The 25593-nt window shown below is 38.0% G+C and overlaps 2 protein-coding genes across 4 annotated transcripts in view; both read right to left on the bottom strand.

The window, feature by feature from the left end:
• Positions 1 to 15319, bottom strand: part of parvg (parvin, gamma) — a 33269-nt gene extending 17950 nt beyond the window's left edge. The window contains exons 1-7 of one of the 2 annotated variants that reach the window (XM_052030839.1): positions 15230 to 15319; positions 13774 to 13864; positions 10553 to 10643; positions 7623 to 7687; positions 6628 to 6730; positions 4808 to 4951; positions 877 to 992 (exon numbers count right to left, since the gene is read on the bottom strand). In XM_052030839.1, coding sequence (XP_051886799.1) covers positions 877 to 992; positions 4808 to 4951; positions 6628 to 6730; positions 7623 to 7687; positions 10553 to 10628 — 504 coding nt within the window. In that variant the 5' untranslated portion in view covers positions 10629 to 10643; positions 13774 to 13864; positions 15230 to 15319. The remainder of the gene's footprint in view (positions 1 to 876; positions 993 to 4807; positions 4952 to 6627; positions 6731 to 7622; positions 7688 to 10552; positions 10644 to 13773; positions 13865 to 15229) is intronic. The other variant, XM_052030838.1, reaches the window with a different exon arrangement.
• Positions 15320 to 17508: 2189 nt separating this feature from the next.
• Positions 17509 to 25593, bottom strand: part of LOC127578368 (beta-parvin) — a 54376-nt gene continuing 46291 nt past the window's right edge. For both annotated transcript variants that reach the window (XM_052030313.1, XM_052030314.1), the window contains exon 13: positions 17509 to 24099. In XM_052030313.1, coding sequence (XP_051886273.1) covers positions 24023 to 24099 — 77 coding nt within the window. In that variant the 3' untranslated portion in view covers positions 17509 to 24022. The remainder of the gene's footprint in view (positions 24100 to 25593) is intronic.

Below are 25593 nucleotides of genomic sequence, written 5' to 3'. Positions count from 1 at the left end.
CACAGTCATCAGGGAGATGGTGAGTTCTACCCTGGGCTCTGGCCGAGTTGGTACTAGGCCAACTCGGCCAGAGTAGAACTGTATAAGTTCAACACTATCCTAAGTCTGTTGTCAGGACCTGTTGAGCAAGCTAAGTAGGAGTGTTTAATGCTGAGATCAGTATGTAAGGTGGGAATTTTGCATAGCAGCAACTTTCCTCTCTTCAGCAACTAAATTTAAACTAGTTTGCCAAAAGACATTAAAAATTAAGATTTTAAAAGGGCATGTAGCAATTAGCATCTTTGTCACCATTTAAAATCATCTACAGAAAGAGAAATAGATGATATTTCAGGCCTACTTAGCCTGATCTGATGAAACTTTCACTCTATCTATTGCTACCTGACATTTTGTTTTTTCATTATGTCAAAATCTTCTTGTAACCTGTAGGGTCCTGTTGAAAAGACGCAGGGCTATGTAACTTTTCAAGAGACCCCCAATAACATACCATGACTTCTGGTTTGGCAGATTAAAACTCTTGACCATTCCCACCGCATCCTTCCTGTTGAAGGAAACCTTGCTTAAAGCAGTGAAAAATAAAAAGCTTTAAGTCATTTTTGTCAATAATGTATTTGGAGGGGTTCAGATCATTGAGCCCAGAGCAGATGGTATTGGAACCACTTTAGAATAACACATACTTTGCAGAAATGAAAGTGCCTGAAGAGGTGCATCTTTCTGTCAGTGTTGCTGTATAAAGAAACCAAATGTTGTAATCATTCAATAGTCCAGTGGTTTTTTCCAGTGCATTCCAGATTTCCTCTGAATGAGCCAAAGGGTTTCTGATGATATAAAATCAAGATCATATCTTAGCTCATTAATTTATATGGTTACCATAGTTACCTCAATGATTAATGCTTCTAGGCACACATTTTCTGGAAGGGGAATGTCAGGTCTGAAAAGCTTTGCAATGGCAACGAGGAGATGCAAAGTGGCAATCAAGTCCTTGTTATGGATCACTGAAAGTCAAAGAAAACAAAAATTTACAATGGAGAAACCAGAAGCTTTTAGTTGTGATATTGCATATTTATAAGTGAACATTATTTCTGAATGTGTTAACGAGTCCCTCAGCTTCTACTCATGATTTGCCCTTATCGGATGTTGTCTGAGTTGGCAATCCCACCTTTTACTGCTCACTTGGAAACTAAATGACTGCCATCTGCAGTTTTAAAAGCACTAATGAAAAGCAATGCTTGGTCTAATTGATTTTTTTAATTCAGCCGTCCATACTATTAGTACTTCTATTTCACACAGCAGCATGATCAAAATCTAAAGCTCACCATTTGCAAAGCTCCATCACACCACTATAAACCTGATGCATTTTAGGAGTACCATTGAGGCTAAGACAGACACCATGAATGGCAATGTCCTTGGGAGTATTAAGGAACAGAGGGAATTTGTCCAAAGAAAATTGAAGGTGGCAGCACAGGTAAATAATGTGGTTAAGATGGCACATGGGATGTTGGTTTTCGTTAGCTGGGGTATTGAATACAAGAAAAGAGAAGCTATGCTCCAACTTTATAAGGCCTTGACCAGACCTCAGCCAGAGCATGCGTGCAGTTCTGGTCATCACACCATAGGAAAGACATGATGGTGATGGAGAGGGTGCAGAGGAAATTCACCAGGATGTTACCTGGTATGGAGCATTTTAGTTATGAGGAGAGAGTGGAGAGGCTGGGTCTGTCCTCCCAAGAGCGGAAGAGGTTAAGAGGGGACATGATTGAGGTACACAAAATTCTGAGGGGTATTGATAGGGTAGACTGCAGCACACTTTTCCCCCATATAAGGGGTAGATAAAACTATAGGTTTCGGGTAAGAGAAATAGAGGGGTTTTGCAGAGGACCTTTTCATCCAGAGAGTGACAAGTGCCTGGAACGCAGTGATGGAGAGAGTAGTGGAAGTAGAGTTGCTAACGGCATTTAAGAGGCATCTAGACAGGCACTAGAATCACCTCAGCATTGAAGGCTATGGGTCAAGTGCTGGAAGATGGGATTAATATGGATGGGTACCCACTGGTCAGCATGGACATGATGGGACGAATGGCCTATCTCCCTGGTGTACGACTCTCTCTTTCTCTCTCTATGAGGTACCGCAACTTTCCCAAGAGGGCTACCAAACAAAACACAGACTGGGATTTTGATTCTGAACAAAACCCTTTTACTATTCACTAGTGGGATGTGGCCTTCAATGGCAAGATCATCATTTACTGACCATCTCTAAATACTGTTAAGAAGATGGTAATGATCCAACTTCTTAATTGCTACAGTCCTTCTGGTGAAGGTACAGAGTGGTTTCGGGAAAGGAGTTCTGGGATTTAGCACCAGTGATGATGTAGCACTAGCAAAGGAATAGCAGATGGTCTGATGTCTGAAGTGGAGGAGAAGTTGCAGGTGGTGGTCTTCCCTTGGACCTGCTGCCTTGCGAAGCAGTAGTGACCATGGGTTTAGAGGTGCTGTTGAAGTAACCCTGGTTAGTAGCTGAAAAACACGACGATGCTGGAGAAACTCAGCAAGCCAGGCAGCATCCGTGGAGAAAAGCAGGCAGTCAACGTTTCAGGTCAGGGCCTTTCTTGAAGAAGGGTCCCAACCCGTAACGTTGACTGCCTGCTTTTTTCCCCAATGATGCTGCCTGGCCTGCTGTGTTCCTCCAGCATCATAGTGTTTTTCATCTAGATTCCAGCATCTGCAGTCCTTAGTTTCTCTGGTTAGTAGCTGCAGTGCATCTTGTAGATGGTATACACTGTCATACAGTGTGCCAGTGGAGCTGAGTGGTGGTAGAGTGCTAATCAAGAAGGCTGCATCGTCCAGGATGATGTTGGAGCTGCTCTCATCTGACATAGTTTAACCCAGACTTCTTGTCAGTGATTTCTCCATTGTAATCAAGAGAAACCAGGTGATTAAGCTGAAATTTCTTCATGAAGGATTGAAGGTCGGAAACCACAGAAATAACATCTCAAAAAATAAAGTGGTTAAAACTTTACAATTTTCACAATAATGCTTTCCCTGAAGTAGCAAAACCAGCTACTCCCTTAAGCAAAGATCTTATGATCTGGAGTGTATGCATGTCTTTTTTTTAATATCCAAGAAAACTAAAGCAAGACCCAAAGGTGGAAACACACCATTGCCTTTAACAAATGTTACTGAACTGCATGACAAATCTCTTTTTTCAAGATAGAGATAGACTCAAATCAAACATTCAGTTTATTTGTGTTAAAAAAAACTAGTTTAAAGTCCAACACAAAATCATACATCATTGGTCTCGTACATAAATAATGACAGCTTGTGCTATTTAAAGATGTTAACATTATGCATACTTATCATGCAAAAGCACGTCCCAATCTTAAACAAAGTTTCACTTTCTGGTCAGTATAATCATAAAATGGAGGACTGGGCTGTGTACAGGTGGGGTGGTGGGGGGGGGGGGGGGTGTGTGGGGAGTTAGCAAGGCACATCCCATTCCACCCATACTCATGTACCTGTGAACTTGTGCGTATTAGTCATACAGCATGGAAACAAGATCTTCTGCCCATAAGTCTGCAGCAACTATCGAGCACCCATTTACACTAATTCTTCCCTCTTTCCCATGAACTGCTCTAGATTCTACCACGTACTTATGTACTAAGGGTAATTTACCATGGACAATTAACCCATGTATGTTAGTTTAAAGTGCTGCTCCTAAAGTCGTCAAGTTTAAATTATTGCATAGACACCTTCATAGAACAGTCCTCTAACTGATATTCACAACAACTTCACAGGCGTTCTGGGTAGGCAAGGTTCCTACAATAACAAAATCTAAATCGCTTTGAAGGTTCACAGAAAAAGAAATAAATAAGTTTATCTCTCAGTTAAGAGTCATGCGCAGGCTGTCGATTGTTCGCAATTTTTTATCCCCAAGTGCAACTGGCACTTCCATTAGAGAATGATGACATCTCACAGCTTGACCATCTGTACTGAAACTGTGCAACTGAGAAAATTAAATAAGACACCACATAAGCAATAAGGAGCCATGAAGCGTTTCTTGGAAGCAGTGAATTGGAAGTCACCCAATTTGCATGCCTGATTTTGGTGTGATTTTCTTGCACAAAGCCGCTAGTCTACCTTAATCCGGAATGACCTGCTTTAACATCTCCATGTGCCTTTTCCAGCAATAAGAAACATGTGAAAATGTTTATGGACCAAGAAATACAGACACAGAGACAGATGCACAGATACACAAGAAGGGCTTGAGTACAAAATATAAATTCAACATTTGCATAGATTTGTTTCAAACTTAGAAATTAGTATTGCCAGATTCACCAGACAACCATTTCTCCTTCACGCCCACCATCCATACTTCAACCCCCATCACAGACTTCAAGCCCCGCAGACAGACTCACATCTGAATAGTTTCTATGAAAGGCCACAAAAGGGATCTTCAGCTGCCACATCTCATTCTTTCCTTTACCTTCACTGCCAATTTCACCCATGTTCCTTTGTTGGTAACCTGTATGAGTTCCCATCCAACCTCCTGCTGACCCTGCCCACTGTCCACTACCTACCAAGGCAGTCCCACTTCCATCCATCAGTCACCATCATATCTTCAGACTTCAACAGGCCTTGAATTGAATTAAACTCCATTTCATGCTTGGAGTGTGACAAAAACCAGTTAATGGATCAAGGCACTGAGCACACTTTTCTTGCTGCCTGGCATTCAGCACCCGTTCAACTACTCAATTTTAATATAGAAAATTTATAATGTGTAACTAATGCTCATCAGCTTTCTGCAGGGTACTTACAGTCTGCATTCCAGTTCAGATAGTCATCCTCTGTAACTTGGAGAAGCTGGTTCACTCTATCCAACACAACACTCAATTTCTGTTTCTGTGCACTGGCAGACAATGCAATTTCTTCTACATCCAGGTTGACTTTACCTAAATGTACTAATGAAGAGAGAAAATAAGCTGTAATAAGAATCAAAAGTGGGCAAAGAGTTCAAATTCTCATATCAACTACAGAGCCCAGACCCACACTACCCATGCGAATTTTTCAATCTGTGTTTATTTGGGTTCAGGATTTAACATAAATGGCTTTCAGCTGAAAACAATGATTGGAGCAAAAACAAACTGCAGATGCTGGAAATGCAAAGCACAGAAAATGCAGGAAGCTCTAAGGTAAAAGGGAAGGTGTTACACGAGATAAAATCCTGCCCTTTTACTTATTCTTACTATCCAGGGACTCAAATAGTCCTTACAGGTGAGGTAGTGATTCACTTGAACTTCTTTCATTTTAGAGTAATGCATTTAGCTAAATGGAGATAGGGTGACCACTCTGCAGAACTTTCATTTTAGAGTTATGCATTCAGTCCACATGGGCGACCGTAAGTTTCTAATCACCTGTCACTTTAATTCTCCATCCAACTCTCACTCTGACCTCTGTCTTCAACCTTCTACATTTCTCCAACAATGCCCACCATAAACTCAAGGAACAGCATTGCTTCCATCTAGAACGATGCAGCCCTTGGGACTTAATACATAATTTACCAATTTCAGATATGTAGTGGTTAGCATAATGCTATTACAGCACCAGTGACCCAGGTTCAATTTCGCCAGTGTCTGTAAGGAGTTTGTACGTTCTCCGTGTGTCTGCATGGGTTTCTTCCGGGTGCTCCGGTTTCCTCCCACATTCCAAATATGCAGGTTAGGAGTTGTGGGCATGCTATGTTGGCGCCAGAAGAGTGGCGACACTTGTGGGCTGCTCCCAGTACATGCTCAGTAATGCAAAAAGACGTATTTCACGGTGTGTTTCGATGTACATGTGACTAATAAATATCTATTCCCTTCTTTCTCCATTGATGTGATTGTACTTCTGTTTCTATTTTTTTCTTCTATCCTAAATGCTGTTTTTTTAAATAATTGTTACCTTGACAACCTTGGTCTACAGCTCATCACAGACATTCCTTCTCTCCTCTCCAGCCATTCCCCTCTCTGCATCTTAATATGCCTGCGTTTCAATTTTCCCATTCTGCTGATTGTCCTTGACCTTAATGATTGACCGTTTCTCTTTCCTCACTAATACCACTTGACCTGCTAAGTACTTCCAGCGATTTCTGTTGTCTCAAATATAGAATTTGCTATCCTTATTAAAATACTAATAAACTACTGATAACAAATCAAGAGATATATTATTCTTGAAGGACAGTATGTTATATATTGTAAAATACCTTATATGATTCTGTTGATTCAGTGTGAGTGTATGTTTTTATAAGGCTGCAAGAAATAATTACCCTGCATTCTTGAAATCAATGCTTCTTTTCAGATCCTTTATTATCTTTTGATCCTTGCATCAAACCTGTTTGATCACTTCTTCCTAATTGTTATCCAATATCAATTGTTTACTCCTCTATTACCCAGCAATGTCAAAAGATGCATCTTTATTTAAAAACATGATCCACTACATCCGAAAATGTAATCTCCAGTCTGATCACATATTCCCTATATTCCAGCCAGGTTTGAGACAGCAATCCACAGTACCTCTGACAATGTGTCCACGGGAAAGATGAACATAATGCATCACGTACACTACAATACCTTTAAACAGTGACTATCGACATGTTTACCTAACAGATGGTGCAGCACTAATCCATCATACAGGTCTTCCTCCAGTGACTTAACAACAATGTGATCTTCCTTCAATGTGGCATTGATCCAATCAATGAGAAACTGAGAAAAGGAGTAAAAATTGGTTCATAGTTAAATAAATCCATTATACCTTTTAATTAAATGGCATGATGTCTATTTATAGCTGCCTAACAACCTCACATTTGCAGTTCCTATCAGCAAACCTCACCTTCAGTTAACTTCTTCAACTAGAAGTCATCAAGCTAAGCTAGCACCCATAAAGGTGTACTTTCTGCTTCTTTTCAACATCCTTCCTATAACATGGACCTTAAATAGCTGCACATCATTTTAGTTCATCATTACATCTCAAGCAGGTAACATAATCTTCACCTACTTAAAAACTTAAAAGCTGTGTTTTAGTGTCAGTTCTAGCTGAGAGGTAGACACATTGGGTTAAGGCCTGATGGGAAGGAAAAGTGTGTAGTTGACATTTTTGGGTGGATGCAGGGTGATTTCAGAATCAGATTTATTATCACTGCGTTGTATGACATGAAATTTGTTGCTTTGCAGCAGCAGTACAGTGTAAAGACATAAAATTACTATTAATGACAAAAATAAATAAGTAGTTTAAAAATAAAATCACAGGAATGGAAAGGCCAAGAACAACAGTAAAGTGGCAGGGACTCAGTAATTTCTCTGGCTAAGAGCAGAAGTGTTGTGGTAGAAGGGAATAACTTCAATTCAAAATACTAGTTTTGTAAACTCTTTATAGAAGATCGTAATGGGTGAAGTTGGATATCATAACGCTGTTCACACTGTCATCTAGATAAGTTGGATTCTGAGGTTTCAAAAGAGCAACAACATCCCCAAATTAAGTGGCAAAGTATCTGGGACACATAACCAAAATAAAAAAACAAACAGAAATATGTGACTTTTAGTATCTATGACCAAAAGACAGAGAAATAGAGACACGAGTAAAGGAATACGTTTCCACCGTCATTAATTCTTCCAACTTAGGGTTCTTCAGTGAAGCAGGTGGTATGAACTTTCTTTTCTCGCCTGTAAAATTCAAAGGAAAGATTATCAAATAAGCAGAACAGTAAATGCTGGAAACACTCAGTAGGGCGAAGCCAGAGTTGGTGTGGGGTAAACTTAGAGGTCATCCGGTTGATGGGTCAATGGGGGCATTGGAGAGAAAGGAACTGAACAACAGCTATGAAATGAGGGCAATTAGAGAAAGAAAGAGTCAGAGAGCACAAAGGAACCTAAAATTTGTGAATTACAGGGCTATAGGACATCCCCATGGCAATCCTGGCCTCCCCGTCAGAGACATTTCCTTTGTTTTATCTATCCTTCCCCCACCTTCCCTGCAACTAATTTGTTTTCTCCCTTTACCAGTTCTGGTAAAGACCAAGATCTTCAACTTAGAACGTTAGCACTGTTTCTCTTTCCATAGAAGCTGCCTGACCTGTTGAGGTTTTCTAGCATTTTCTGTTTTTATTTCAGATTTTGAGCATCTGCAGCTTTTTTCATTTCAATACAAATTCCATTGAACCAATAAAACCAGAAATTGCTTTCAAATGATGGAACAGTTTAAATGGCCACTTCTAGCAACTATTGTCATAGCTATTTGGGATTTTGACTTTTTCAGCTGTTTATAATTGTTGTATATTGTCAAGATGTATAGAACCTGCAGATTTACATCAATGATTTTTGGCCATTAACAAAAGCACCAGTGTCTAATTGCTTTACGTTGGGATAATCGGAAAATCATTAAATGAAACGACCAGGTATATTTGATAGTAGCCTGTTGAAGCTTCTGGAGAAAAAGGTAATGGGTTTTGAATGTTTCATTGCATGCTAAAATTGGTACAGGGTACTAAAATACCTTAAAATTTAAACAAAATGTTCTTCTGACTTTATAAATTGCAAGTTCAGGGTTAAATTTCACTCTAGTTGCTTCCAGCACAAGGAAAAGTTACTGACTTTGTAGGTACTATAAAATGTAAGAGTGGCCAGAAATTCTGTTGAGTGATTATAAAGGTTTGTCAAATACATACAAATTAGATAAAAAACACAGAATTGATATTATCAGCAATAACTATACCTGGAGAAGTTTTCTTGAAACAGGGGATATACAATGAAAATATTCAAGAGGTACTTAGATGGTGCAATCCCAGTTTTAAAAAATGGCATGGATGAATTCAAATGGCTTCCACATTTCCACGATGATTTGTGGTCTTGGGAAGTCCATTGTCGAGAAGTTACAGCAGAGAAACAGGTGTTTCAGCCTGCCAAGTCTACGCCAACCATCAAGCACCTTTCTATGTTACTCTCCCCGTATTCCCATCAATCCATCAGATACTACCACTCATCTGCACATGAGACAATTTACAGTGGCCAATTAACCTACCAAACTGCACATTTTTGGGCTGTGGGAAGAAACCAGAGTACCTGGAGGAAACTCACATGGTCACAGGGAGAACATGCAAACTTCACACAAACAGCTCCGGAGATCAGGATTGAACCCAGGTCACCAGAGCTATGAGGCAGCAGCTCAACTGGCTGCACCACTGTGCTGCCCACAAAATTAGAACACAAGATACGGAGTGGCTCAGCGGAAGCCCACGACCCAGGTATCAATGGATCAAAACCATACTCTGATATTGCAGTCTTGTCAACAATTCTCCACAGTGGCTCAGCTAATAGAGTTGCTTCCTCAGAGCTCTGGCTATCCAGGTTCAACCGTAATTCTGCATGGAGCTTGCACATTCTCCTTGTGACCATGTGAGTGTCCTCCAGCTGCTCTGGTTTCTTCCTACATCCCAAAAATATGCAGGTTGGTAGGTTAATCGGCGACTGGAAATTGTCCATAGTATGTAGAAGAGTGGTAGAATCTGGACAGGGGTTTGGTGCTGTACCTCTCCTCCACTCCATTACTATGACTCTATGAGTACAGCAGTAAATGATTATCATACTGCTGTGTAACCTTGATGTACTCACTCAGGACATCTGGTGAAATTTTAACTTCACTCTTGTTCAAACCTCTGCTCAGAGATCTCTGGACTATGCCACACATTCTAACTTCTGCCTTTTTTGCTGCCATGTAGATCTTTCTGTGACCATGTCTTCTCTACAAGTCTATTTGATTCTTGAGATTGCTTCCAAATGCAGAGCAGTCCTCCTTTTTTTCCTCCCAGAAGTCTTCCTCATACTCATTGACATGATATAGATAGTCTCTGATAGTCAAACCCCTTTATCGCTTCTGCCTCGTCTTTTCCTGTCCGTCATCCTCAACTAGTCATATATTTTTCAACATTTTCTTTCTCACATTTTGCTTCTGTTTACCCACAGTGCAATAATCAGGGCCTCTCTTCCTCTAATTATATCATATTACATGGTCAGTTTTATAATTAGTCATCATATGAACTTCAAAAGGAACTCCCTTTTCCTCTTGTAATTCTTAAGTTTTTTTTTAAAAAAGCCAATCCAACACCTAAAAACTAATTGTTGAATTATTTCATTTTCTCTTCTACTCTTTTTATTTTGGAAGGTTAACTCAACAGAGGTGCTTAAACAATCACTTGGGTTTCTCAAAGGAACAGAAATTACAACGGCTTTTATAGTCCTTACAACCAGCTGTAACCTGGGGCAGTTCAAGCTTTGGGAACGGTTGAGTTCTAACCAAAATGCATATGGTCCATTTCTGAATCCTGCCTATTCCTCGTTTGAATATGTTTGGCCAGTAATTGGAGATGGGGTATTCCATTTCATTAGAAACTAGTGACTGATATCTTGTCTGTGAATTGTTTTACCCTTAGCCAATCACGAAGTGGAATTGGGAATCTAGTAACCTGACGTGCCCCCCTCCCCCAACAGAAAGACTTCTATTGTGCAGGGAAAAAAATATTGCAAAGTACAAACCTAGAGGAATGTCAATTTTTGTAGATTCTTTAACTTCCTCAAAGCCGGCAAAAAGATTAGCAAAAGAGGAATCCATTTCACATGGCTTCACCTGCAGGTACAAATGTAGATACATACATAATCTCTGTAAAGCATCCATCTATGGAAGACTTTCTTTCTTTCTTTCTTTCTTTCTAAATCTTTTTATTAAATTTCAAATTAATACACATAACAATAGTAATTATACACATGGTGTGAAGAGATCGGGATTACAATAATAACAGCTGACGTATACAAACACAGGGAGTAAAATATATAATCTGAGCCTTCCAGTCTCTTACTAAATGAACCCAATACAAAAGAATTTGAAAAGAACTTTGACTATATGAAAAGAGAACCCCAAAATTAAAAAAACCCATAGTAAAGCAACAAAGAAAAAAGATAATAATAATAATGAACAAAAGCAAACCAAAAACTTCAACAAAAAAGCTGAACTGTTATTTCTTCAGTTGAAAAACATTATTATGTCGTTAGCTCCGCTCCTCTATATTCAAATAGGTTATTGAAAGGGATTCGAGAGAGGTCTGCTTACATCATACGGAAATACTGAATAAATGGGCTCCAAATTTCCTCAAATTTAAGCGAAGGATCAACAGTACCACTCCTAATTTTTTCTAAGTTTAAACATGTTATAGTTTGAGAAAACCATTGAAATGTGGTAGGAGGTATGGGATCCTTCCATTTAAATAGAATGGATCTCTTGGCCATTAATGTAACAAATGCAATCATACGACAAGCTGAAGCGGATAGATGGCCGGAATCCATCATTGGTAACCCAAAAATTGCAGTAATAGGATAAGGTTGTAAATCAATAGTCAATGCAATTGAAATAATATTAAAAATGTCTTTCCAATATTTTTCCAGAAGAGGGCAGGACCAAAACATATGTGTCAGGGAAGCCACCTCCGAATTACATCTGTCACATATAGGATTTATATGGTGATAAAAATGGGCTAACTTATCCTTAGACATATGGGTCTTGTGAACCACCTTAAACTATGGAAGATTTTCTACAAGATTGAAAATGAATTGAGAGAACAGGAGCAATTCTTCTGACAACAAGTCTCTGCAGTGCTCAGACATGAATATTAAACATAAGTACATAGCTCAATTCTGATGAAAGGTTATTGATGTGAAATGTTAATTCCCACTCCACAGATGCTGCCTGGCCTCCTGCAGTACTTTGTTTTCATATGTAGACAGGCTAGGTTCAAAGTATGATATCCAACATCATAAGATAAAACCACTCTTTTGTACAAGGTTTACATTTGTGAGATTTTCTGTATCATTGCTTGCAAAATTTGGAACTTGATCTTGAAGGCTAAAGATGAATATAAGCTTGCAAAGTTTCCTTGTTTATTTACATATGCTTAGGTAATGACAGGATGGATGCAGGGATGATCTTTCCCTTGGTCAGGGGTATCTTAAACAAGGGGTCACAGCTGCAAAGTATAGCATCAGCTATTCCGTACCGAGATGAGAAGAAATTCCTTCAGCCAGGTGGTAGTGATTCCTTGGAATTCTCTCCCTAAAACAGCTTGGGAGGTTGTTGGTTATTCATTCAAGGCAGAGATCAATAGACTTTGGATATTAAGAGGGATCAAGGGGTATGAGGAGGAAAATTGCATCGAGGCAAAAGATCAGCCATAATTTTATTGAATTAGGCCAGATGTTCTGCTCCTGATTCTATTTATATTTCTTATTATTAGCATATAGTATACAAAAACAAATTATAGGTATATTTTCATTTCAGCATTCCCAGTAATATTTTGCATTAGACAAATACACAGGGTCAACTATGTTCATTAAAGCAAATATTATCGCAAACTAAGAGTCATGTACTCATTGTCATGAATGCTTAATGGCATTTAATGTTGCATAGTTAATTCCTGCATGCTTAAACAGTTCGCGGTGATAGTGAATTACATAGTAATGACTATTTTCATCTCTATAATACCTCCTGTCACCGGCTGATGATACGCTCATCTCTGCCTTTGTCACTCCCAATGATAGCTTTGTTAGGACTCCCATCCACCATTCATTCAGCCAATTCAAAGCTTTGGTGCCTGTATGCTTTCCCGCATTGGGCCCTAATCACAGGGTAGCCACAGGGATGATCATTGCTATTTCACCTTCCCAGTTGTCCATCTTCACCCTTCACACTGCCATTGGCCTTTGCACATTTAGCAGTCTCAGCCCAGTCTTCAGGAATGTCCTCACTAAATTTTACCACTCCTTTAAGACCATATTTTAAACCATCTCTTCAACCAAGCTTTTGGTCACCTCTATCATCTCACTTTGGTTCAACATCAGGTTTGGCCAAAACATCCCTCCATGAGGCATTTTCCAAAATAAAGACATCACATAAATTCTTTATTGTGAGCATGATGTTTCAGAAAGTCAACAAGCTGCAAGATGAAGTGTTGGTATGGCGAATGCGATATGCCAACCACCATATTATATGTTATAAGTCTCAGTTAAGCAACCATTTAAAATAAAAACAAATTGAACTCTTTCCTAAAAGTCAAGAGTTATTATCCAAGCTGCTTTAATGTGGCTTAGAGTGGCTAATGTTGCCATGTTATGGTGAAAAAAAATAGAGGATGTGAGGGAATTTCACTGTTGGAAAACAGCAAAACTTTCACTTGATTGAAAAGAGGGTGTGGAGTAAGTTGCTAATCTGTAAGCACTAATACCACAAGATATTTTCAAAAGGCTGTAAAGAACACAAACAAAAGTGCACATCCCCATTTTATGTCCTTACCAACTCTACTGACTGAGCGATTTCTTAATTTGTGAATGCAGGCTCTTCCCATCGTACATACTCAGAAACAAAAACAATTCTTGTAATGATGCTGTGTTCTTCCCACCCCGATCATTCTGCTTTTCACTACAAGAAAATCTAAAACAAAACTTGGAGAGATGTGGAAATGTTGATATCTAGTAAAACATTATAAACTGAAGTTTTTTTCTAATCATTTTTTTTAAATCTCACCGCTCCCAACTTTATCCAGAAAATGCAAGGCTCATTGGTTTTGTGTTTTTTTTACACTGGAGGGACAGATCTGTTTTAGCACGTTGTTAAGCATTGCAGGATTTAGCAACATTGAGTAAATGGCATTTGAAAATTCTCCTTGCCAAAGCCAATGAAAATCATGCATAAAAGTATTGCTAAAACTTACCTTTGATCGTCTAGTACTCTGGAGATGAGATAGTTTTCAGAGAAGCTCCTTGAAATTTTGCACCATCAGAAATAATTAATCATCATCCTCACTGATCATTGGTACAACATCATGGAAAAAGAAAAAAAAGAGCTTCATGTTTGCACATTTGAAGAAATTGGACTTTGTGGCAAGGAAATATTTAACTCTTCACTTTTAATTCTTGCATAGAACTTTGAGAGGCTAATGGTCATGATTCTAGATTCAAATCGCGCATTGTAAAAACCATTTAAAAAAAATTAGCAAAAACTATTTTTTTCTGATATCATTGCAACTTCCTCTTTGTTCTTTGTGGTTTTAACTGGAAATCATACAGGCGTCCGTACAACGGAAATGATATCATGGTTGTTAATGGTATGGACCACCTACTGTTGTAAAACAGCTGCTACAAAAAGGGGAAAAAAAGTCACGGTAGCTGAATGACTATATACCACTAACTCAATGTTTTACTTATTGTTGACTAAAATGCCTCCTTGAGGAGGGAAAGATTTATAATTGAACTGTACTCAAATGTGCACATATACCAATTTTACAGTAAATTTACGATGATATGAATTGACTCATACTGGGTCTACTTCTGAATCTGTAAGAGTGTTGCCATCAAAATTGGCTGCATCAACTCCTTTCCAATCCATTGCATCTTCTCGGTGACACGTGTTGGTCAGGGGAGGTGGCTTCAACAGATATGGTGACATCTGCAGCTAAGCAGAGTGTCAACATAACTAAATATTTTGTTGTGATAAACAAATTAAATTGAGTTGGCTCTTTTTGAAATTGTGGGGAAAACAATTATATTAATACCAATGATGTTACAGTACCCACCACCAATGATGTTACAGTACCCAGTAACAGATACATCTTTACTTTTAGCAGCCACTGGCAAAACCAAACAGTCAATGTCAAACTGGAGCATGCTCTTTCAATTCAACTTGTTTTCATACTTATTAGTGTAGTTGACAGTCAGAAAACAGTTGCATTCATTCCACTATCTTGAATCAAACCAATATGCACTGGCTCAATGACTTTCGTTTCCTTTTAGTAGTCTCCAATGATTTAGTGTTTGCTCATGGGATACTTTGCAGTCTGGTATTAATGGCAAAAACCTGATTTTGATGGGAATGTATAACAGAATTCACCAAATAATTGTGTCCTGGAAAATAATGACTGAAGACATTCACAAAATTTAATTGGATACTTTTTAACCACCCGTCAATCAACCGATTTGGAGAAATTTAACCAAGTTGCTGTTATATGAACCTGCTACTGACAGAGCCCGAACTGGCCAGATTAACGGGGTGCAGGAAACAAAGACAGAAGCATGTGAAGTTGCTATATAAAGTGAGCTTTACCCTGTCTTCATTTAACATTCATTAGCTTCTCTTATATATGGAGATCTAAAAATATTGACAGTACTTACCATTCTCCATTCACCTCCTTCACTTTGAACAAAAATGTAACTGTAATGAAAGTATCACTGTTGAGCTTGTCTGCAGTGACGTTTCTAAATTTTTACATCCTTCCTCTTTCTACTGTGTAATAAGCAAGCCTTACCATGGTCACATCCACAAATAGATTGCAATAGTTCCATCAAACTTCCTCTAAACCTACCAAGCCATGTTACAGGACAATTCTGTTCCATAACAAAGCTTCCAACGTATGTCCTTTCTCTTCACTCTGGTCTTCCTACCAGCAGGACGGACCTTACAATTACCTGACACCACTCCCCAAGGGGCTTTTTCAATGTTTTATTGCAAAAAATAATGAAAACAAGACTTAATAGTCAATTGTCATAATACCCAATCTCCACAATTGGTACTTTCTCAATCATCGGATAACAACCTTTTTGACAAATCTCCATGGTAGAAAACCCTTGAGACTTCATTATTTCCACATAAGCTCATTTAAGGATATTAAAATTCTAACTTCAAATTAGTCTATTTTTTTTTACAGTATTATACTCCTGGAATGCCTTGGGATCCCTTCCAATAAATGAATGTTCTTGTTAGGGTGATATATCTTTGGTACTCTTAAATTACCCATGAATTAAGGATTAAAATAATTATGCAAGTTGCATTAACTCTTGTATTGCATCTCTCAACCCAATTAACCTTGTTGACAACAACTCTGCCAGATAAAAAGCTGCAATATGCTCTGCTTTTTAAGCTGTTCCAACTTCAAGCAATGTAGAACAAAAGGTGCAATTAACATGCACAGTCCAGGAGAAAAGGCAACAACTGGTGCAGAGATAGCAAGATGATAATCATAGGGTCTTATTGGAATAAGTTGCAGCATTATCATAAACTCAAGGGGATTGATATTTTCCGTGTATTCCAACAGAGTATTGTTACTTTCAGCATTAAAGACAGCCCTTGGATTACACCGCCACATCAACAATTCTTATTTTTATTTACCGAGGGTCTTACAAAACTGACGGCAAGGGAAGACGAAGGTGATACCCACAAATGCCTGAACTCATAATCAACTTAAGGTGTTTGTCTGAAGGCATTCTTTGTGGCACCAGGAATTTGTTGCATAAGTTGTTAGTCATGATATCTTTAGCTGCTTCCTCAGTAATGTTCCCTCATTAATACTGGCACTATTCCAGTACATAGAACATTACAAGCACAGTACAGGCCCTTCGGCCCACAATGTTGTGCCAACATTTTACCCTGCTCTGAGATCTAACCCTTCCCTCCCACATAGCCCTCCATTTTTCTATCATTCATGTGGCTAAGAGTCTTTTGTATGTCCCTAATGTATCTGTGTTCCATGCACCCACCACTCTCATAAGCTTTTAGATAATGAAGCAGCCCATTTATACCACAGAGGAATTGGGTGACATACAAGCCTAGAATAATTAGAGACAGGAAAATATTCATCATGAATAAGAGGAAGTTCTAACCTTCAATGTCACCATTAACAACATGACACATCAACGTTTTATAAGCCACACTGACCAGGAACTTTAGTGCACTCACCACACTAACATGGGTATTACTCTGGTATTCTGCCACAAGCAACTCCTGGGGGTATCTACATTATCAAAGCAGCTCAAGTCACAAGTAATAACTAGTGATCATGTTGGTTCAATCCCCAAACCCACCCTTTCTTAAATATTGTTCTGTAAAATTCTCAAGGCAGGTGCACATAGTTGGTTTCTTCATTATTTCTTCAATCATGTCCCAACATAAATTTAGGGGGAACATGGATGTGACTATGATCTGTCTTTTAAATCTTCCTCAAATCTTTTTTGGTACTCCAAACTCCTAAAACAGCTACTTTAATAAAATGAACAATTGTAATTAGTTTGATTAGGTAAACACTGTCATTTCCTATCTTTTAAACTCATACAAGCTTGTTCCAAAATATAAGCACGTGTTCATAAAAGCTTATCACTTTTTCAGTGTCTGGAATAGAATGATTCCCCTGAAGTAGCACGTTCAGAGCATCCATTCTATTTTATAAAAATGCCTTTGCCAGTCTTAAAAGAAAGAGATTGCATTTTTAAAAGACCTTAGGAAGTATAAAGCATAATTTGGCCTAAACTATGAAACTGGTGGAATTCAGTTGTGACTTGATCGAGTTCAGCAGAGGCACAAACTGGATATGTTGAAGGGGTCATAATTTATCTCTCAGAATCAAAATAAATGCAAATCCCTACAGTTTAAATAATTAGCAATGGCCAGAGAACTCTGATGCATATCAATGGTCTGTTTATTCATTTCCTTCACTCTGAAATGCTTTGATTACATTGACAAGTGAAGCACATATCTTAGCTGGCAAAGTGCAAGGCCAGTGGGATTTTAATAAGCAAACAGCAACATATGGCTGCTAGTAAACATTTATTAGAATAAATAACTGTTAATCTTTGACAACCATGCCTGCATCAATTTTCTTTCACAAGACCATAGTTTTGTATGCTCCTCATATTTCTTCCATACTCATGCAAACCCATACTGATTTTATACATAAGGTTGTATCATCTTGAAGACAAAACATAACCAAATAATTTTAAACAATATGACAACTCATTTACATTGAAAGTTACATGAAATTAAATAAGTTATCAGCTGTTAAAATTAAGGCACAACTCTGCAACATCCTTATTTTTCTAGTAACTGGCAAACATTTCTCCAGGATGGTTCAATATAAAATGGAAATTCTTCCCAAAAGAGAAAAAATAGATGGTTTTCCAGCAATGTGATACATTTTCTTTCGACAGTTAAATTTGTGTGATTTCCTCAGGACTGGGGAAAGAAACATACTTCCTTTTTGCTCCAGCATCATCAAGAACTGCAAGTTAAAGCATTGGTTAGTTGTAGAACAAAGTTCACCGTATACTGTTGCAGAGGCCTGTATTTGATCCAAAAAGCAGCACAAAGATTGCCACTACCAACGTCAGTAAACTACAATTAAAACTGACCACAGTGCAAGTGGATTTTACATCAGATGGATTTATTGTTAATTAGAACTATTTTGCACTCAATATGTGCAGGCCCAGTAGGGCCAAATTTAATGGTCAGCAAGATATGGAACGGTAGTTTCTTAACACAACATGATATATTTCAGCACTTTGATACACAGAACTTAGAATCTATCAGAATTTAAATCTGTCTGATAGAATTTACTGTTAGTCATAGCTACAATCTCAAATTCAAATCTTTGGATATAACCTAATTGATTAAAGCATTTTGATATGTACTGGTTAGAAGTAATGTGAGGCATGGAACTTTGGACATCCAAGTTAAAATGCTATAGATTCTGGCATAGATTCTAAAGTCATTGCTTCTTTAAGTCTACCCTCAATCACGCTAACTTAGAGAAAAATAAATTTTGGCCTTGACAATCCCATTCCTATGCCAAAGGATATTGCCTGAAAAACATTTCTAAGAACTGAACTTCTCTCTGCTAATTGTTGGCTAATGACTACCAAATGAGTATGGAAATAATGAGAATCGAAAAGTTAGATGAATGCATTGAAGACAATACACAGACAAGTTTTCCAGGGACACCACTGTAACAGCGATGATAAAGACAGTGGTCAAATATTAATTCTATGAAGACCTCCAATTTTTGAAGAATAAATTACATTTGCAGTTAATGCTACACATTGTTAATGTGGACCAAAAACTGCATGTGTATCATAGTAGTTTGACTTTGAAAAATGTATTGCAGCATTATATAATCTTCCATTCAATCATTAGAACACTCCAGTTAGGTTGTTAATGATAGGGGTTCTTGTGGTTGTTGCACTGAAATTCACTTAGCAAAGGCAACTAAAATAAATTATAATACTGAACTATAACTATTATGTGAATTTCTCCGTTCATCAACTTTTTGTTCACAGCGCTTCACCTCATGCCTTGAAGTGAAATTAGCAATCCACATACTTCTCTACAAAATGCAGTTGCTCAGTTAAGAAAGTGTCTGTTTTTACACTGTTCAGTGGAAAACAGTCATGACATTGCAGGTGAGAGCACAGTAGCCCAGCTATCTGCACACTCTTGATTTTTATTAGTACTTACATATCTCTCACAGCTATAAAATGTACCATTGATATCCGAGTGAAGTCTTAGTAGATTCTATATGATTTTTACAAAATAAAAATGCAAATATGCTGTAAGGAATACAAGTCAAAGTTAGCAAGCCACGTTAAGTCAAGATTCCTACTCCAGTTCAGTGGTTAGGAAGATTAATTCAGCTTGAATTCAACCAAATCTTAAATTCAATTAATCATAAATACAGTGCACTTGATATTTAATATGGAAACAAAATTATCTAACCTGATGCTATTAAAATTCATACCAGCTACACACTAGAATAAAGAAAACACAGATAATCAAAATTCTCCAACTTCTAAAAAGATTTTCCCCCCACTTTAGTTAAAAATTAAAATCAGATTCTTGGACATCATTTTGTTGGTATTTTTAATTACAGCTGTTTCTGGCAGCTAAAACTATTCTTAATGCCTAAACCTTTCAAGCTTTGTGTCAAAGTAATTCAAGTGAGCATTTAAGGAATCAGACACCATTGGTAAACACAGCTGCAAAGATTAATGTTCAGCTACTTTAAGCCTACAGCAAAACTGAATAATTGGTAATTTACTCCATGATTCTGAAACCTTTCTTTGTACTCCTGAAGAACATATTGTGTATCAGTTATCTTGATAAAGTTGAGGATTCTTTAAAAGATTTAGTAATATTACAGCCACATTAAAGTGACTCGTGGATTAATTCTGGCAAGAATCACCCAAGTAAACAAGAACAGGTGAAGACCACAGGTAATTTGGTTCAATCTGCTGATTGCTGATCATACTAAAACCACAAACTGTATTGCTCTTAAATTTACCAAATCTTACCCAAAGGGGGAAATCAAGAGCAACTTCTCTTGACATCATTGAAATGTGACACAAGGAAGCCCCACTAAAACTGTCACTGGCTCAAAGGAAAAAGCTTCGAGTGACTGAAACCAGATTAGATATGAAAGTTTTTTTGGGAGGAAGGGAGGAAAGGAACAACTGCTACAAATTCATCAGAGAAGCATAATGGGAAGCAAACATCACTGCTGTTTCAATTATCTTCCCTCCTGAAACTAGCACATTCATTTTTTCCTTTTGAAATAGAAGGTGCCTATTGGCTCAATGAGTCCATGATGAGTCCCAGAGCAATCCTATTCTCCAGTAACTTATTCTTTTTCACATAACCATCAGCCCCCCTCAGCTCTCCTGCCACCCACCTTCAATAGCAGTAATTTACAGCAGCCAATTAGCTTACCAACCAGCACATCTTTGGGAGTATTCAGGAGAAACCCATGCTGTAAAAAGGGTGAACATGCAAATCCTGCCCATACAGCACCAGAGGTCAGGACTGAACACACTGGAACTGTGAGGTAGTATTTCTACCTGCTGTGCCACTTCACAGTGCAACTCAACACCGATGATCCCAAATTCTTCAGCTACATTTATAATTCCCACAATAATCAAGCAGACTGCCCTACAGCAAGACCAGGAAAACAGGTTTTAGGTGACAGGCAGGGACAGGTGAATGGACAGAAGATTAGTCAGATGAGTTGAAAGTGTGGGTGGGCAATAGAGCATTTAGTAGTTTACAAAGATGTGGAGGGATGAAGGTTTGGAGCAACTTAAATACATTGCAAAAATTGTCAAATTTAAGAGCATCAAGAGCTGATGCAGATAAATGAGCACAGGAATGATGTGCGAGTGAGATCTGATGCAAAGCAGGATACAAAGTTATGACAGTGAAATTTAAGAAGAATGAGGTAACAGCTCAGAGGTGATGATGTTTGAAATAAAAACAGAAAATGCTGGAAACACAGCAGATTAATCAGCATCCATTGAAAGAGAAATAGGTTAATCTTTCGGGTTGGACACATTTTGCCAGAATTCATCATGATGCTTAGTATAGAAATAGCATAACTTTGGAAAAAACTTAAGGTGACCCACATTCTGAAGAAATTGATTTCTCACACTGAAGTTATTTAAAATTTAGCAGAAGTTGGGAGAAAGAAAACACATTACTGATTTTTTCACTGAGTCAATACAGTGCAATATCTGAAAGAGAACCTGCAGTCCCAATGTACAAATTTCAAGTAATATGCAAGTGTCCAGTGACTATACCATGTATAATAAGCTATCTTATTAGCAACATTCAAAACTCTCTTCAAAATGTACTTCAAGTAAGTTATTGCTTATCACAGCAAGTAAGCATATAGTTGATTAGTAACTTCCAAATGGCACCTCAGTTGGCAATATCATGCTATTGTAACATTTTATTACAACTGAGGAAGTGTTATTTATAAATTATCAAGGCTGCAAAATGATTATTCCTGGTACTTGTTTTGCACATTATTAAATTTAGCTGCAACTGCAAGCAATATCTTTTTATCCACTGCTCAAGCACCAGATGCATTGTGATTATTTTCCTGTCAGTCTTTTAGTATTGATTTTTTTGACTCCTTTCTCAATTATAAGTGTAAAAAGACTTGCCAAATAGGAGTTTACAATGCATCATAAACAAATATTTGCAGAAAAATAGAACTATTAACATGCAAGTATACAATTTCTGAAAATATTCCCTACCATTGAGGTGTTTGTTTTGCTTGGGTCCTAGGTTCACACAAAGCCTTCAAATTTCAATTGTGGTTTATGAGAAATTAATTTTATCACTTCCTTCAACTTTAGTCAGGACTGTGGGATGATCAATCAGTTGGCAAGAGGCAAGCACTAAAATCAGACTCGCCCTAGATTGTTGAGCGGATTATGACATTGAAGGAACCTTGAGCTGATCAGAACCCTATACAAGTGTGCAACTTGGAAAGTCTTAACACCACCCCTCGGTCAGTGGGTAACATGTTTGTGACCCTATATACACGAGAAAAGATCACTGATTATAAGGAGGATATTTCTCCTTATCACAACTTTAGCAATGCATTCTTACTTTCCATCAATGTCATCAAGGGGAAGATTTTGACTCTAAAGCACATTTCATCCAGTTGTATAAATCCATTTCAAAGTACTTCTGGCGTTAGAGTTTTGACACCAGACACAACGATCACCCTGAAAACAGGTGATTCTCTGTAATGTCAAAATTCTTTGAAAGTGTAATTGCATCTTGCAGTCTACTTGTGCTATAGCACCACCATCTGGTTGAAGAAGACATTAATTCTTCATTTTCCCCTGTAGTATTTATTTTCATTTCCTTTTCCTATATTTCAAAGTAATATATGGTCAATAAAATTCTGCAACAGAATATATCGATGCAATGAAATGATTAACTTCCTTTTAAGCTTAGTCTTGTGTGTCTGTATTTAATTACTATTCTCAAATCATATCTCATTGTTGTATTAAATCATGATCTGTGAAATTTGGAAACTGCAGCAGCAACTCATGGCTTTCCTAAGCTCAATAGATAGCATAAATGCCGAATATTTGAAGAGAAAGTAAATGCCTTTGGGTGAAAAGTTTAACATCATTGCATTAATTGTTTCTCCTTTCATTTAATTTTGACAATTACCTCTCGGATCAGCTATGTGTCATTCTTCCACGATAGGCGTTTACTTATCTCAACCTTCTTAAGGACTGTGCACATGTTCCTAAAAATCATGGACAGGTTGCACAACAGGAAAATACTGATCTTGTTCAATGCCCCACCGCAAATAATCACACAAGTATTATTTGATTACATTAATAATGATGAATGAACTACATTGGTGCTGTGATGAGGTACCCCAGCTTACAGTAATGCTGCGGCCCTGTACAAGAGGTCCAAACGGCTGCTTCTTCAAGTTCTAAATCTCATCTGCACTACTGCAAAGATATTTGATTCCGGGGAAGGAGCCTTTTATCACAGACAATGCCATCAGTCTGGACTTGAAAGGATGTCTGCTCACTCTTTCAGCTGAAAGGCCTTGAGCAGAGAACTAAGCAAAATACCACAGTACCAGAACAATGTTCATTGCCTCACTGTTTACTCTTAATTCCAACTGGCCAAGGGGTGGATGGTAGGCGAGCTGACCAAGGAGAAAGAATTCTTAGCTCAGTTTCATGAAGGTAATAGTATTGCAGTAAAAGTATCAACTTTGTTCACAAAGTTTACTTTGAGTTTGGCCCAGAGGACTACTTTTACATTTATACCCATCACTTGTGTGTCAATCATTGCTGTATACAATTCTCCAGCTGTAATTGGTATCAATATTTAAAGAAATGTTTTTATGCTATAAAGGAAGTCTGTGTTCCTTCATAGCAAAAAGAAGTAATGACTGCTTAAACTTCATAATGTTACAAAAGGAAGAGATTATACATTCCATCGCAATTATATCAGGCCATTTAAGGGCCAAGTAATCTACATAGAGAAGCTGCATATGACAGTGGAGGCCTATTGTATAACATACAATGAAAGGAGGAAAAGGAGTCAAGTTCCACTGATTGTGCAACAGTATTATGCTTGAAACTCCTCTAAGTAAACCAGAATGGTAACATCTAATTAAATACAGAGATGGTTTTAGAGGAGGAAATGGACCCAGATAGACAGAAAACACTTCATTTAAGAAATCACAAAATGTTATCTTAGACTTTAAAAAAAACAAGAAAGCAATACTAATATAAACTTGGTAAGGCACAGATACATAGGAGTCAGTCCTGACAATTGAATGGTAATATTTCCACCCGAACACATCTTGGTTATTCTGGCAATCACTCCACATTTTTGTATTTTGTGAATAGATTGTAAAGCACTCTCAGCGTCGACTTCAGATCCAAATTTACAACATCTGATGAGAGAATATGCAATTCAGTTACTGTGAAAATTATAACAAAATTTAACAATGTTTAAGTTGCAAAGAAAGAATCCAGGCAAAAGTAGAGAAGAAAAAACAGAAAAAGGAACATCAGGCCAATGGCTTATAATAATGCAGTATGCAGCAATATGAACCCAGGGAATTTCGGAACTTAGGCATTCCAATTATTTGCTGTGTGTCATATGGGGGTAAACTGTGAGCTGTCCACAGAGGGTAAGAATTTACAACACAGAACATAGAATAGTACAGCACAGGAACAGGCCTTTCAGCCCATGATGTCTGTGCCGAACACAATGCCAATTTAAACTAAATCTCTTCTGCCTTCACATGATCCATATCCCTCCATTCCCAGCAAATTCATGTGTCTATCCAGAAGTCCCTTAAACGACACGATTGTATCTGCTTTCACCATTACCCCTGGCAGGCCGTTCCAGGCATCTACCACTCTATGTAAATCAAAACCACCCTACATATCTCCTTTAAATTTTCCTCTTCGCAGCTTAAGTGCATGTCCTTTAGTATTTGACGATAGAATTTGAGGAGCTACTGCCATGTGGTATTAAATTCCTATGGTCTCAACAGGAAACAAACATCACAGGGAATAAAGCCAACATTGTCAGATTTTTTTTCCTTCACCAGAGAATGAGCTGTGTTTGCACAAGACTCTACATCAGACCAGCTGGTAATCTGTATAGCTACGATGCAACTAGCAAATTAAAAATGCCAGGTTGCACACACAACTCAAAATTGAGCTTTTTCTGGATTAGCAAGGCAAAGGTTTTTTTAACCATTCTAAATCCCCTTGAGGAATTGCTGAGCCACCTTCATGGATCACCAGAGTAGCTCTGGTGGAATACTCTTGGATAGAGAGTTTAACGATTGAGACTCGGTGAGGATGAAAGAATTATGAAATATTTGCAAGTCACAATGGTGAGTGACCTGGAGGGGAATGTGTAAATGGTAGCTCCCATACACTTGTGCCTTGTCTTGTTTGGTGGTAGAGGTCACGGATTTAGAAGGTGTAGTCAGAATAGTCTAGGCAAGTAATAGCTGTAGCTTACATACTGCAATTACCTGCATAGGCTACTCTGATTACAGGTAATGGAAGGAATGAATGTTTTGAGTAGTGGGTAGGTCCCAATCAAGTAGATTGTTTTGTTCTGGATGTTGTTGAGCTTCTAGGGTGTTTTTGAAACTGCAATAATCACACTCCTCAAATTTGGTGGTCAATTTATGGCTTGTACATGGTAAAAAGTTTTTGGGTTGTTGGGTCTGCTCCTGTAGCCACACCATATAAATGGCTCCTCCGTCTTGGTGATACTAATGCCATTGAATGTCAAGGTTAAGTATGTTTTGATTCCCTTGCTGGAGGTGGTTATTGTGTGACATGATTGTTTCTTGCCATTTTTCAGCCCATGCCTGAACATTGTCTGGTCGTGCATGTAGACATGTTTGTTTGCTGAGGAT

This window comes from Pristis pectinata, chromosome 15 (genome assembly GCF_009764475.1).
Source record: "Pristis pectinata isolate sPriPec2 chromosome 15, sPriPec2.1.pri, whole genome shotgun sequence".
Classification (NCBI taxonomy): domain Eukaryota; kingdom Metazoa; phylum Chordata; class Chondrichthyes; order Rhinopristiformes; family Pristidae; genus Pristis; species Pristis pectinata.
This window is presented reverse-complemented; position numbering and strand designations above follow the sequence as displayed.